The sequence below is a fragment of the Vitis vinifera genome, chromosome 19 (genome assembly GCF_030704535.1).
Source record: "Vitis vinifera cultivar Pinot Noir 40024 chromosome 19, ASM3070453v1".
In the NCBI taxonomy this organism is placed as follows: Eukaryota; Viridiplantae; Streptophyta; class Magnoliopsida; order Vitales; family Vitaceae; genus Vitis; species Vitis vinifera.
This window is the reverse complement of record NC_081823.1, coordinates 23,269,635-23,286,094: the sequence shown is the minus strand read 5'-3', so window position 1 is coordinate 23,286,094 and position 16,460 is coordinate 23,269,635. Positions and strand designations below refer to the sequence as shown.

General features: G+C 33.6%; 1 protein-coding gene across 7 annotated transcripts in view; it reads right to left on the bottom strand.

Moving 5' to 3' along the window:
- Positions 1-16,460, bottom strand: part of LOC100254368 (uncharacterized) — a 40,912-nt gene extending 24,452 nt beyond the window's left edge. For 2 of the 7 annotated variants that reach the window (XM_010646675.3, XM_059735677.1), the window contains exons 1-8: positions 16,341-16,460; positions 14,188-14,240; positions 13,820-14,029; positions 13,350-13,400; positions 2,638-2,768; positions 2,408-2,524; positions 2,115-2,261; positions 1,300-1,370 (exon numbers count right to left, since the gene is read on the bottom strand). In XM_010646675.3, the coding sequence (XP_010644977.1) occupies positions 1,300-1,370; positions 2,115-2,261; positions 2,408-2,524; positions 2,638-2,768; positions 13,350-13,400; positions 13,820-13,996 (694 nt within the window). In that variant the 5' untranslated portion in view covers positions 13,997-14,029; positions 14,188-14,240; positions 16,341-16,460. Of the gene's footprint in view, positions 1-1,299; positions 1,371-2,114; positions 2,262-2,407; positions 2,525-2,637; positions 2,769-13,349; positions 13,401-13,819; positions 14,030-14,187; positions 14,241-14,420; positions 14,468-15,384; positions 15,418-16,340 lie in introns of all 7 variants that reach the window. The other 5 variants (XM_059735675.1, XM_059735676.1, XM_010646676.2 and 2 more) reach the window with 5 other exon arrangements.

Sequence of the window (16,460 nt, the reverse complement as noted above, 5' to 3'; positions counted from 1 at the left end):
TGACATGTCAAGTTAGTTTAAAATATTTCAGTTGGAGAACAAATCTTGGTCTATCTGTCAATATTCTATTTTGATAGTTATTTCAGATTGAGGGATTGTCTTTTATGGGAAGCTAGTTGATATAAAAGACAACAACAATAGTCTCTTCGGATTTTGAGGAGAAGATATTCACGAATGTTTTGGGGTTTATTTCATTAAGAGAGGCTTTTGTATTCTAGAAAGTCAATGAAAGAAGAAAGAAAAGTTGTTCAGGTTTTTGGGTTTCCAAAACAGAGTTTTTTTTTTCTCTTGAACTCTATTGTATTTTGTAATCTTGAAAGCATCTAATGAGAATGTCTCAGCTTGAGATGTTGCTCCCATGGATGTAGGTTATAAAACTGAATCATGTAAATTTGTGTGTCATGTTTCTTTTCTGTTTTCTGTTCAAGTTACATTTCTGCAGCATTATTCTTGTTGGTTTTCTGGTGTGTTTTGTTCCTGATCACTACAAATTCTATACAAATATGAGGCATGTTTAGGATTAAAGCCTTGACAAATACTAATTGGGTTGTTTCAGTCATTCACAATATTACTATAGTTCAGAACACCAAACCTTTCTTGTTGATAATATCATAATATAGCAAAGTTAGTATGCGGTGCCAAGGTCATCAAGATTAAGGAAATGTCCTATGGTGTCCGTGAATTCATAATTTCATATGGTTGGACCCATTGGAGATTCGCTAGAGAAATTTCACTGTGGAAGCCTAGCTACCCTAGTGTCCATATTGTAATAGAAAGCTGCATATGGCATAGCTTATGGTAAAAACATGACAAGAATAATTATATAGAAGTTTGTTGAAAACTTAATTGAAAAGGTACTCGAGTCCAAGAAAATTTACACTTGGTTGATAAAGATTGGCAATCACCTTCCCAATATCCTTGCTAGAGGAGTTGTCAGACATATGTTTATTCAGACCTTTGATACGTTTAGCATGTCAAACATACATGCACCAACATGATAGGAGTGGAGACCATTTATGAAATTCAGTTGTAATCTTACTTCACACACATAAGCACAACAAACACAAATTCACAAATCACACACACATGTGATTATACACATAAATGCACACACACTATTTCTAGGTAATGACTGTAGATTAGGACAGACCCTCTTTTAGGTTTCATTGGTTCTCTTTATCCTCTTTTCCTTGTATTCTGTTCTCTTTTTCTCACAAACAACTACTGCTTGAGTAGTTGCCAATGGAAACACAATGAGAATGTCATGCAAATAACCTCATATAGCTCTAACAACAATACCTTTAATTACTGAAACAGGTGCACCAGAACCAGAAGCATCATTTGGATATGGGCCATCGTACAAAGATTTTCTGCAGAAATGCAAAAGCTTGTAATCATTTTCAGAAATTTATCTTTCTTCCATTAGACATTGCCTCCTACTTCTTGCCAACATTAGTACTGCTCAGTGACTAAACAAATAGTTATACAACCCTTACCATATGAGAGATATTACAGCCAACAGTTCAGAATAATGTAGTTCTCAATCAATAAAATATAAAAAGAAAAATGGTATTAGGAATATGTAATAGTGGAAACTTAATATGCACAACATATAGGATTACATAATGAACATCAGAGGCAATGCAACTTAATAGCAGAGGCAATGCAAAATCCTGGGTTCTACCACCAATAGGGTGGAAATAATGCAATTCCAAGATCAGAGGCAATGCAACTTAATAACAGAGGCAATGCAAAATCCTGGGTTCTACCACCAATAGGGTGGAAATAATGCAATTCCTCTTCTATCCCCAATAAATAAGAAATTTCACCATGATATTTTTCAAAATACCAGGGATAAGATTATTAACATTTTCATCCAACTTAAGAAGTTCATCATTGACACTCCCTGACACACACACACACACAGAGACATGTTCAAACAAGTCCAAAAAAAATAGAAACTTCATTAATCGTTCATCAGAGACACCAAGTACTTAAAGGGTCAGATATAGTATGACTTTCCACCTATTTAGTGTGTTATGTTAGAGAAACATTCCGGAAATAATAGGACGGATGTATTTCCCAAGTTAGTATCATGGAGTGGAAACCACTACCTAAATGGAAGACTTTCTTTAACTGAAAGATAGCGCTTCCAATATTCCAAAGTTGACTTATGAGCTGCCTTCTTTGGGCCACCTTTGTATGCCCGAACTACAAACTCTTCACTTCTTTCTCTGCAGACGTAATCCTGAATATCATTACTTAAGTAGCAAAGAAATCCAAAAAGATAGTTGTCTTAATCAGTGTGGAAACATAATGTTGCTTGCAGTCAAAAGGATATGTAGGAAGCTGCACAAGAAGTTATAAATAAAAGATGGATGAAACAAAATCCATATTCATAACTTACTTTCCATCATAGTTTGATAACCACTTAAGGTAGGCAGCACCTAGGTATACATTTATAAAAGGCCTGAACAGAAGGATTGGATTCCCTTCCACTTCATATGTCCGGTAGCCCAACTCCCTACAAACAAATTCCAATTTTAACTTCACAAAATAATTTTAAAACAAATAAAAAAATTCACCTTTTAATAATGATGATCTTTTCCAATTGGCATGAGAACATTTAGCTAATACCTAACCAGCCAATCAGCAGTTTTTGGTAGAAGTTGCATGATCCCCAGAGTAGTGTCTTTAGCCTTTTTGTCATACTGTTCAGCAAGTGGCTGTCTATCACTTTCAATTTCAGAGATAGCACATATCATCTCCTACAGGATAAGGGAAGGATGACAAATTTGGAAAGGTGAAGATAAATTGCATCGAAACATCTCAATTAGCCATTTAGGTTACAGTAGTGCTGAAACTACTCCATGAATCAAAAGTTTGACTCCTAAAGTACAGTTTATCAATTCAGAAAGTTAGAGATGGAACTCTGCTGTAATTATATCAGTGCCTATTCACTATCTTATGGTAGAAAACTCTAATCGTTTTACCTAGGATCCTTCTCCTTTCTGGTTTGAGAATATGTGGTTCCTACATATGGGTTTTAGACATTGGTGAGAGCCTGGTGGGCAAAGAGTTAGATGGAGTGGGAGAGACAAAATTATGTCAAAAATGTTGGGCCTTTAAAAAATCAAAGTTTGGAGTAATGTCACATTCAAGGATGTTAGGGACAATAAAAAAGCCTCGATTCTTAGAATGTTAGTTTACATAAATCTACTGAAGAATTTGGGACCTTGTCAGATGTATGCAACCATCACATTTTCCAAGAAAGTGGAGTTATAACAAATACTAGTGAACAAGGAAGTTTAATAGAGACAATAATCAAGAGCGAAGTGGAAGAAAAACGAAAATTCCAAGTTCAAGGCTTCTTAATAATATTACAAGTGGTAGAAGGAAAGAAAAACACCATTAAAGTAAGTCCCTTGTGGCAAAGGATAGAAAGTTGATACTTAACCAAGGATGTATTTTTGTGGTGATATTGACATTTGTTGTTCACCTTATGGAACATTAAATGGGGATAATTGGAACCTCAATGGCTTAAATTGGCCTCCTATCTCCAAGGAAGGTGTTAGGTGGTTGATGCATCCTTTTCCAAAGGAGGAAATGAGCAGGTTGCCTTTTAAATGAATAGGGAGAAAGCTCCTAGATGTTTCTATTTAGCTTTTTATTAGCACCCTTGATCTAAATTAAAAGAGGGCTTATTCAAAGTTTTTAGAGAATTTTATAAATCTAGGTTCTTCAATAAAAGCATTACCACTAGCTTTATCATTCTTGCCCCTAAGAAAGACTTTATTGTTGATATTTATTGAATTTGGAAGAGAAACTAAATAATACTTTATTAAAAAAAAAAGGTTTACATCCAGAACTTAAATAAACGAAGCAAACCCTAAATTTAGCCACTAACCAACCTACAAAATATCATCCAATATTCTCTCTAATTCAAATCAGAAATAAAATCAAATTTAAATACACTAGGACTTATCAAAACTAAATAACCTAGAATAATAAGACTCAGTCAAGCCTTATCTTCTAGTTTTATTTTAAATTCAAACTCATAAAAGTCTTATGGTTTCAACAATATTAACAATGGCCCATTCGTTCAACCACCTTACTAAGATCCTTTCAAGGAAAATTTGAGAATTGTTGCATAAGACCTTTCATTTCCACAAGATCCTTTTTCAAGGACAAATAGATCTTTGATACAACGTTGATTGCTAATGAGCTGATGGACAAAAGTTTAAGTTCGGGGGAGCTAGTGGTGATTCTTAAAATTGATTTTGAGAAAGCTTATGGCCACCTTTTTTTATATAAGAAACAATGATTTCATTGTATTAAAATATTAAATACAAAGAAGGATGGGCAATCCTTCTAAGAAGTACCCAATCCTCTATACAAAGAAGGATAAAAAACATAGATGAGTTGTTGAGAATCTTAATCATATCAGAATTTTTCTGATCTGGTTATTACCTATTTTTTAGGGATAATTTGGTTGTTACTTATTTTTTAGGGATAATTTGGTTGTTACTTATTTTTTAGGGATAATTTGTTATTGTTTTTTAAGGATAAGTTGTTGTTTTTTAGGGATAAGTTGTATATTTTAAATTTATTCTAATCCTAGAAATTTGGGTGTACAACTGTAGATTTAGTTTTATTTGTTGTAACTTTTCTATAAAATGAAGCATGTTTCCCTTCCTTATTCAATTAAATATATGACATTTTTCTTTTCCTTTTCTACATGGTATCAGAGCCAAGTTAATTGGCTATTCCCTTTTTTGTTCCTCTCATTCTTTCTAGTTTTGTTCTTCTTCCCTTTTTCATTTCTATTGCTATCTCTTTACCATATCAGAAATTTTCGAATCTACTCCTTCCATTACTGTTGGTTCCAATTCCTCAAAATTACCCACATCCAATTCTCATCCCCACTTTGTCCAGATCACCACAATCCACCTTAATGAGAACAATTATCTCAAATGGTCACAATCTGTTCGGATGTACATTAGGGGCTGAGGAAAAATTGGTTATTTGACTAGTGACACCAAAGAACCAGCGAAGATGGACCTTAGATATGCCACTTGGGATGCAAAAAACTCCATGATCATGGCATGGCTTGTAAATTCCATGGAGGAGGAGATTAGCTCGAATTATATGTGTTACCCTACTACCAAAGTTCTTTGGGACAACATTATTCTGATGTATTCAAACCTTGGAAATCAGTCCCAAATCTATGAGTTACAACTCAAATTGGGCGATATTTGTCAAGGTGAGAATCCGGTTACCAAATATTTTAATGTGCTTAGGAGTTTATGGCAGGATCTTGACTTATTCAATGATTATGAGTGGAAAATATGAATGATTGTAACTATGTTAAGAAGATGGTAGAAAGTTCATGGATATTCAAATTTTTAGTTGGGCTTAATGTTGAGTTTGATGAAATTCAAGGTAGAATCATTGGTCAACAACCTCTCCCTTCTCTAGGTGAAGTGTTCTCTGAAGTGCGTCGTGAGGAAATCCGGAGGAATGTTATGCTTGGGAAGAAGCTCTCTGGACGTGTGGAAAACTCAGCCTTATTGAGCACTACAGTAGCGGCTTCTCGCAATCCTAATAACCAGCGTCATCTAAATGACAAGCTAAGAGTTTGCTGTGATCATTGTAATAAACCACGCGACACTCGTGAAACCTGTTGGAAACTACATGGGAAGCCAGCTAATTGAAAGCCTGTTGAATGGAAGACTAATAAGCAAAGCGACTCTAATCGTTTCCCTGCTAAAGCACATGCTGCCAAGACACCCTCATTGGGCAAAAAACAATTAGACCAACTGCTACAACTGCTAAAACCTGCTCCACCAACTCCTGGTACTCCTATAGCATCTGTAGCTCAGTCAGGTAGTCTTTCGTGTGCATATTTTCTTCCATTATCTGCACCTTGGATCATAGATTCAGGTGCCTCTAACCACATGACAAATTTACCTCATTTGTTTATTTCTTATACACCTTGTTTTGGAAATAAAAAAGTACGTATTGCAAACGGAAGCTTATTTTCTATTGCTGGGCAAGGCTCTATTCGTTTATCTGATAAGATTGTTTTACAATCCATTTTACATGTCCCAAAACTCTCTTGTAATCTCTTATTTGTAAGTAGTTTATCTAAGGATTCTAATTATTGTGTTGTTTTTTGTGCCTCTTTTTGTGAATTCCAGGATTTGAACTCGGGTATGATGATTGGTAGTGCTAGATTGATCGACAATCTCTACTATTTTGATGTCAACTGGTTTGAGAATAAACAAGCTCAGGGTTTTATTGGTAGTGTTCATTCAATCCCTAGGCATGATCAAATAATGTTATGGCATAACAGATTGGACATCCTAGTTTTTTCTATTTAAAACATTTGTTTCCAGGTTTATTTAAAGGATTGGATTGTACTTCTTTTGATTGTAAAACCTGTTTTTTGGCCAAAATCCATTGCAATTCTTATAAAATAAAACCGTATTGTGCCTCAAAGCCTTTTTATTTGATACATAGTGATGTTTGGGGTCCTTCTAGGATTACTACTTTATCTAGGAAAAAATGGTATGTGATGTTTATTGATGATCACACATGCCTATGTTGGCTTTATCTAATGAACTCTAAGTTTGAGGTTGAAAACTCTTTCAAGATTTTTATTTAATGGTTGAAAATCAATTTCAAACCAAAATAAGTATTCTTCGGAATGACAATGGAACAGAATTTTATAATGATTGTTTGGGTGATTTTTTGCTAGAGAAAGGTATTTTACATCAATCAACTTGTAGAGACACTCCTCAACAAAATGGAATTGCAGTACGTAAAAACAAACATTTACTTGAAGTAGGTAGAGCTCTTATGTTTCATATAAATGTTCCTACACACCTTTGGGGGGATGCAATTTTAACAAGTTGTTATTTGATTAATAGAATGCCTACAAGGGTTCTAAACTATGCAACACCTTTACAAACTCTTAAGAATACTTTTCCAAACACACGCCTCACCTCAAATTTACCCTTAAAAAATTTTGGTTGTACAGTGTTCATTCGTGTGCCAACTCATTTTCGATCCAAATTTGATCCAAGAACTAAAAAATATATTTTTCTAGGTTATGCTCCTAATAAAAAAGGGTATAAGTGTTTTAATCCTACCACTAGAAAAATTCATGTTAGTATGGATCTCAATTTTATTGAAAATATTCCTTTTTATAACAAAACTACTCTTTGGGGGGAGAGCTCTAATGAAGATCAGTTTTGGCAACAAGAACAACCAAAATCTAGTATTTTTCTTCTTGAAATAAATCAAAAAATAGATATTTTAATTAGTGAAAAAAGGGGAAATATTGATTTATCTATGCCAAATAAAATTGCATCACAAACAGGAGGAGAAACTCTACAACCTATGTCCACTGAGCTTCGTGTTTATACTAAGTGCAGGTTTAATTTTAATACTGAGAATAATCAAGTCAATCTTGAGCATGGTCAATCATCAACTCCTAGTTCTTAAAATCCAGGTAATCTTCCTATGGACTCCACTCCTTTACCGATTTCTGATCTTATTATCCCTATTGCAATCCAAAAAGGAGTTAGGAATTGTACCAAATATCCCATTGCGAAATATCTGTCTTATCAAAGACTCTCAGGAAAATATAGAGCTTTCACTTCAAATATCTCTCACTTATTCATTCTTAGAACTATACGGGAAGTACTAGGACACTCATAGTGGAGATCAACAGTTCAAGAAGAAATGAATGCTCTTTTGAAAAATAGAACATAGGAAATTGTTGATCTACCTAAGGAGAAAAGGACAATGGGATGCAAGTGGGTTTTCACAATCAAGCGTAAGCCCAATGGTAGCATTGAAATATATAAAGCAAGGTTAGTAGCCAAAGGTTTCATACAAACCTATGGAATTGACTATCAAGAGACCTTTATACCTGTTACAAAGATCAATTCCATTCGGATTTTACTTTCTCTTGTAGTATATTTTAATTGGCCTTTACACCAATTAGGTGTGAAAAATGTTTTCTTAAATGGAAATTTGGAGGAAGAAATGTTTATGGATTTACCATCAGGTTTTGAAGAAAAGCTAAGAAAAGCTAGGAAAAAAAAAAGGTTTGCAAATTAAAGAAGTCCTTGTATGTTCTTCAGCAGTCTCCTAGGTCTTGGTTTGAGAGATTTGGAAAAGTAATCAAGCTTCAAGGATATATTCAAAGTCAAGCTAACCATACAATGTTTTATAAACACTCAAGAGAAGGAAATATTGTTGTGTTGATAGTTTATGTGGATGACATTATTCTAACTAGTGATGATAGTCTAGAACTTGAGAAATTGAAAAAAACTTTAACTCGTGAATTTGAGATAAAAGATTTGGGTCCCCTGAGATACTTTTTTGGTATGGAGTTTGCTAGATCCAAGAAAGGTATTTTCATTTCTCAAAAAAAATATACTTGACTTATTAAATGAAACCGGTTTACTTGGATGTAAGGCTATAGAAACTCCTATAGAACCGTATTTGAAACTTTAACCAGCAAGTCCAATAGAGGTGATTGACAAAGAGAAATATCAATGCCTAGTAGGAAGACTTATTTATCTCTCTCATACTCATCCCGATATTGCTTTTGTGGTGAGCATGGTGACTCAATTCATGCACTCTCCAAATCAGGAACACTTTGCTGCAGTGAACAGAATTTTAAGGTACTTAAAGGGGACTCCAAGAAAAGGACTTCTATATGAGAACCGAGGACATCTCCAAGTGGATGTGTTTACTGATGTAGATTGGGGAGGAAGTGTAATTGATAGGGGATCAACTTCAAGGTATTGTACTTTTGTTGGAGGCAATCTTGTGACTTAGAGGAGTAAAAAGCAGAGTGTTGTGACTAGAAGTAGGGTTGAAGCTAAGTTTAGAGTGAAGGTCTTTTGTGATAATAAAGTTGTCATTGCCATTGCACATAGTTCAGTACTCCATGATAGAACTAAACATGTCGAGGTTGATAAACATTTTATTAAGGAGAAACTAGAAAATGGATTGATTGTTATGCCTTATATACCTACAGTTGAACAAGTTGCAGATATACTCACTAAGGGATTGCCAAATATGCAGTTTGATGATTTAGTAAGCAAGTTGGCCATGAATGACATCTTCAAGCCAGCTTAAGGGGGAGTGTTGAGAATCTCAATCATATCAGAATTTTTCTTATCTAGTTGTTACCTATATTTTTTAGGGATAATCTGGTCGTTACCTATTTTTTAGGGATAATTTGTTGTTGTTTTTTAGGGATAAGTTGTTGCTATTTTTTAGAGATAAGTTGAATATTTTAAATTTATTTTGTTCCTAGAAATTTGAGTATACAACTTTAAATTTAGTTTGATTTGTTGTAACTTTTCTATAAAAGAAAGCATGTTTCCCTTCCTTATTCAATTTAATATACGACATTTTTTTTTCTTTTCTACATGAGTGTATACTAATCCAAAAAAAATTAAATCTAACTACAATTCACATATAAATCTTCGGCAAAAGAAACCATATGTCTAATTCCACGTTTTCCTAATGCATCTACCACATCATTGCCTAAGTAAGGAATCCAAGAGAAGGACAATCCTAACTCTGAAGAAATGTCAATAATCTAGTGCAAACACACGTCAAACTTCCATGGTCCTCTTTCTTTCTTAGTTGCCCATGATATGACAATAGCATAATCACCTTCTACTAGAAAATTGAAAAAACCCAAAGCTTTTACCAACAATCATCCTTCTAGATGGGCTAGAATTTCTACCTCAATGGCTAAACCTTGACCTGTTGGTTTAAAGAATGCTCTTAACACTCTACTATAATGATCTCTAATCAACCCTCAAATCCCTAATTGCACTAGGTTTCCCAAAAAACATCCATCAAAATTTAGCTTGACAAAACCTACTAATGGTGGTAGCCATTCACAAGGTGACTCCTTAGTCAATCTTGTAGTTATGCAAACTAGGTTCCAATCTAGCAAAATGAGGCTCAAAGGGACGCCTATAAAAGCTTATGACCACTTTGGTTGGAATTTTTTGGATCACATCATGTTTAGAAGAGTTTCAGCCATAGATGGAGACTGGATTTGAGAATAGTTGTCCTTAGTTACCATCAACATTCTTGTGAATGGACAAGCAAGGGGTTTGGTATAGATTTCTCTAGGCCTAAGGCAAGAAGATCCATTGTCTTTATTTTTGCCCACAATTATAGTGGATCATGGATGCCTTGAGCAAAATGATGATTAGGGCAAAAGAGAGGTCATTAAGGAATTTGTAAAAGTAATAGCATTAGGCTGTCCAACTTGCAATTTGCTAATAACAACATTTTTTTCTCAAGAGCCAATGTTGAAGATATCCTAACACCAAGTTCATTCTCCAAGTTTTTGGTTACATTTCATGCCCTAGATAAACTTATAGAAAAGCAACTTATATGATATCAACAAAAATCAAGACAACCTCCTCAAGCTAGCCTCCCTTGTTAGGTGGGAATCATAGAGCTCCTCATTTTTGGGTTGGTTACTTTCTTAACTTGATCTTATCTTGGTTGGAAATCACAGAGCTCCTCATTTTTGGAACCTCATTTTGGAAGAAGTTCTAGAGGTTAGGTAGATAGAATGGTGTTTTTTCTACCCTTGGATGCACTTGTTCTAGCTTGTCTAAGCAATATTCCAACTTACTTTTTCTTAACTCTTAAGATCCTTATTGAGGTTACATCTTAGATTTAAAGATTCCAATGTGACTTTATGAAGTTGAGAATAGGAGAAAGGAAGAGCAATCAGTTAATGGGGTGAAATGAAGTTTATAAGCTAAATTATATAGAAGGTTTAAGGCTTCGGATGGATTCAAGATGGAATTATGCTCTTCTAGAGAAGAGGTTGTGAAGGTAGTCTAGGGAGACGAACATTGTTATGGCAAATGCTTTCAAGACTGGAATGAACATGGCAGTCTGACCTATTGGACCACCAGTCGATCCTCTTTCCAGTTCAGTGGACAGATTCACCGATTTTAGAGTTAAAACAGATGAAGAACTGGGGGCCAGCCAGTTGAACCAGCCCAGCATGTGGACCAGCCAGATTTTCCCAATTAGCTACCCCTTTAATTTTTTCTTCTTTTTTTCCTCAATGTTTGAAATATTGGTTAAGAAGACTTGCTACAACCACCAAGTTACATTGAACCCTTTACCATGTAGTGATTTTAATTAATAAAATATAGTAGCTTGACAAGAAATAAACAAATATATATAAAAAGTTTAAAGATTTTAAGATAAATATAAATATTGAACTGCATTCATGCATAAGATGTTAAACATCAAAACGATATAGGTAAAAGAACAAAGTGATTTTTAAAATAATAGAATGACAGAATATACATGTTGAAAAGTAAATTAAATAATAAAATTTTATTCACTCTTAGATACATAATTATGATACTTATATATTAATACATGTAGCCTTACCAAGATTTAATCTATCAAATTTAAAAAGATAAAAATATATATATCTTTAAGCTTTGTAATTATTTACATTTATATTTTAACATTATAATTATTTTTAATTTTCATAATATATAAATTATATATTTATATGTTATACTAACATCATAGTTCAATCGTAGTTCAACCATTGGTCCAATTATTAAATCTTAATCCAATAACTTTTCCAATCCAATGAATAAGTTGTTAACATTAGGGTTAGGTGGTCTCACCATTGCTAATAGAAAGCCGGTTTCGAAAGTACCTTTGATTTATCTTGTTTCACTTGTTTTTCAATTGTGAATGGATCTAAAAATTCATTTTTGGGAGGATCTTTGAGGAGGAGATCAACCCCTCTACCTAACACCTAGTGTTTCTCTTGTTTCTAAGACTAAACATTCTCCTATCTCCATGTCTATTTATTAGTATTCTTGCTTCGAAGATCTCCCCTCCCATTATAACCTTGAGTTGAAAATGAATGACCTCTCCTCTCTATTATCCTCTTTACTTCATATTTGTTTGCAGTCTTCATTTCCTAATAAAGGGGTTTTTTTTTTTTACTCCGTTAGAACTTTGTTCCTAGAGACCTTCTCCTTAACCCCATCCAAAAATTATTCTCTAATCAATTCATTTGAACAATTGTATCTGTGGAGAAACCTTACAATTATATACAACAACAAAAAGAAAAAATAAGGAAAGAATTGGAAACTAACCTATTAAATATCCCTACAAATTAGGGATTATATACACAAATATACCCAAATATATATTATAGTAGTAATATATGGTTGTAGAAGATATACTGTTGTGTATACGTAATAATCTTTACATACAACTATGTATACGACTATAACAAGCTATAATAATCTTCAACACTCCCTATCAAGTTGGTGAATAGATATTATTTATTCCCAACTTGATAATGATTTCTTGAAACCAAGCTTTGGCTAATCCTTTCGTTAAGACATTGGCTAACTAACTTCCAATGGACACATATGGTGTGCAGATTAAGCCACTGTCCAACTTTTCCTTAATAAAATGTCTATCTACTTCACATTTTTGGTTATGTCATGTTATATTAGGTTATGTGCAATGTTGATGGTTAACTTATTGTCACAATAAAGTCTCACTGATGTCTCCCACTTAATCTTCAACTCCTCCAAGATAATCTTAAGCCAAAGCAACTCACAGATTCCTTGGACCATTGCACAAAACTCTACTTCCGCACTAGATCTTGCAATAACGTTCTATTTCTTACTCCTCCAAGTTACCAAGTTCCCTCCAAGAAAAGTGCAATATCCTATAGTAGACCTCCGATCAATAACTGATCCTATATAATCTGCATCAGTATATGCTCAAGGCTTTAGATGCTATGAATAGCTCAGGGCTGTGGATGACATGAACGACTTTGGGTCTAATCCATCAACTCATTAGCTACCAAGGCAATATCTAAAATCTATCTGTCCGAGATAAAAGCTCCCTAAGTTAAGTACTTCTCTTATATGGTTGAAAAGTGCCTTGGCTACAATCTCATTCTTTTTGGTTAAAATATATTTATTTCTCAAAAAGAAACAAATAAGATACCAATTGAACATCAAAACAACTTTCAGGAATATAAAATATTACTACATAATAAAGTGTCTTCCAGCTTTAGATTTTAGGGTGAATTAAGTCTTTTAGCCAAAAATTCTAATAACCAATAAAGGTAGAGCAAATAATGTGTTTCTCTTAGTTTGAAGAAAAAAGCAATTAGCATCATTTAAGGAGGGGGAAAACATCTAAAATCTTCAATAATATCCCTGGAAAGTTGAAACACTAACTGCATGGAAGAAACTGCAAAGCTACATTCAAATTATAAGATGTACCAGATCTATCTGTGAATCAAAATGCCTGCTGACAACAATCGCAGCAACTGCCTGAAAAACACCATATGGCCCAATACAAAATTAAATTACAGAACCAGAAGCAAATAACCTCCATCTGTAAAAATGCTAATCAGAATTGATAAGTTAAAAGAAAATATGACAGTTCACTTTCTGAATTTATTGGAGGATGGCCACGTGAAAATGAAATGACGCTCAACAACTACAACATATTTTGATCTCCATGAACTTCGAAGGCTTAAAAGTAGATGGTGTTATCATACTGCCTAATCAAACCATTAACCTTTTTGTAACTGTGGCATATTTTCTTATTTCTAAAACTTCATACACACTTCAATTTGGTGAAGCGATGTTCATAGACAAGTCAAACACCTTTAGTAAATCTAGAATATGCAACTTGGAGTTACCATGAACGCATCCAAAGTAGACTGTTACTATTCAGGTTGCTTTACCTTCATCTCAATTTGAGTGAGATAAGGCTCTCCATCAGGATCCCTTGAGAGGTGAACTTTCCTACCTCTAGTCTCTCCAACGTCAAGCCATTCAGTGCTCACATCGGGATCCAACCACAGTGCCTCCAGATCTCGTGGATCCACACAATCATCCCAATATTTATAGCTGAGAGCCATTCTAGTAATATCACTGGATGCTTCTCATGCCAGCTAAAAACAGAAAGGATAGATTTCAATGGAAAGTAATACAACTAAGTACATACAAACAGATATGTATTTCAAAAACTTAATGCAAGCATAAAAAAACTGCACATAAACCATAAATCCTCCGAAAGCTATCTCTCCAGGGCAATGTAAGTGCTTCTCACCTGAATTCAGACCTTTATGTCATGAACACTCAATGGCTACCAAATTTTTCCTCCTGCCAAAATGAAGCATGTCATCAATCCCATTAGATCATGTATAGCTAAATTTACAGGTATGTGCATAAATAAGATTATGCAAATAAAACAACAACATCTACATGTGAAAATGTGCTAAGCAGTAATTAAAATTTAGAACTGATATAAATATCTAGTAGTATGAAGCAGTATATATCCACCAGTAATGACACCTTCCATACTTGTATAAGCCAAATAACCAACCTACCTGCCAAACCAATATATCAAATTAAAAGCAGCCATGTCAACCATATCATACGTTTAATGGATTTATCACAAAAAAAAAAAAAAAATGGTTGATGTGCAAGCCTTACTACTTGTCTAAAGGCATGTCCACTTTAAAATCAGAATATCTCCTAAAATTTCACATGCTGCTCATATATAATGGTTTTTTTCCTACATGACATGACCAAACTCGCCAGTCATTAACTACAAATTACAAGACATTAATTTGAGGCTGAAAAAAAAATTCTTCCACATATTTAACCAATGGATTAAAGGTAGATCAGAGGATTCTTTAATTTTAATCATTTAATAGATTTCTTTGTTTGGTTTTCAAGTCACTTCATTTCTTTGGTATTAGTTGCGTTGATTATAATTAAACATGACCCAATAATCATCATGTTTTCTACCAAAAATGATGTAAACTCTTAGGTTGTGTTTGGCTCTCAAAAAAATTGAGGGCAAACGCGAGGAAGGAAAATTAGAAGTGGTTCTTAGAAAATTTGAGGGAAAATGCGAGGAAAATAAAATAGAAGGGAAAAGTAAAAGGAAAGAAAAAGTGAAGAAAAATAAAAAATTGATTTAAATTTAATAAATTATTTTTATATATTACTTTAAACTCATTTCACTTATTTTTCCTCTTCTATGCAAAGATCAAATAATTTTAAAATGTATAAATTTTTAACTAATTTTAATTATATTTGGTTTTCTTTGTATTTTCCATAGTGAAACCAAATATGAGAAAATCATTTTCAGCATTTTTTTCTTTTCTTAGTATTTTCTAAGAACCAAACATAGCCTTAATAATCCCATCCATGACGAACTCAAACAATTCCAACCTCAATCCAAATTGCATCATAAAAATATGGATCAGGGGGGATTTGAAGCGCTCTTCTTGCTTACCAGTACATGTTGTAGAAACTCTTCATAGATTAACTGAAGAGAATTGAAACCAAGTCTTGTGAGTAATAAATCAAGTTATTCAACACCAAGCCAACAGAACAATGGTCTAATGCTAACTTTTCTAACCACATAGCTACTACCCGAATTATTTAAGGGTTGAAAGGGGAAAATTAAGTTCAAAATAGAGAGAAAATTATTTAAACAGGAAAACAGAATGCGGAAATTAATTTTCTATCGGATGAGATGACCCAGTATATAACTACTAACAGAGATTAGGAAAAGAGTTGCTCATGCAATATACCAGTAATAGCCCATCAACTTCATAAAATTGGCAGCAAATTTTTGAACTTCAAGTCTCAATTATCTCAGATATTTCCGGTTACAAAACTGGGAAAAAAAAAAGCTACAGATTTGCCAAGAAAAGGAACATGATCTAAGATGGATTCTACCACAAAAAGGGGAAAGTTCCAACAATAATAAATGGGGAACCCCTAGTTAAAATTTGGAATCCAATAAACTGAAAAACCACTTCATACCGTCACCCCAATTTTCAAATAAACATCCAAACAACACACAGTATTAAAATTCAAACAAGAAAAAAAACAAAAAAAACAAAAAAAAACAAAAAAAACAAAAAAAAACAAAAAAAAACCAAAACCCAAAGATTTTGATTTTACAAATTCTATCAACACAAAATTTTCAATACTCTACACTACTTTTCCATTACAACATCATTCCACAGCTCTAGTCAATACAGGCAATGTTGTTTCAGCTTCACCCATCTGCTTCATTCCATGGATCCATTTTTTCCCCTCAGAAGCAAATTAATAATAATAATAATAATAATAATCACCCAAATATGCCATTGAACATCTTCACCGTTACAAATAATTGGAAAAAAAAAATTTAAAAGAGAGAGAGACAGAAAGAAATAGAGATGATTGAGAGAGAATTACCAGAAAGAATGAATAATGAAGGGATAGGAGTGAATGAAGAGAAGAGAATGAGAAAGAAGAAAACAGAGGGTGGAGCATTGTTGCCGGAAACTAAATCTTTGTGCTCTTTGCGATCTACGC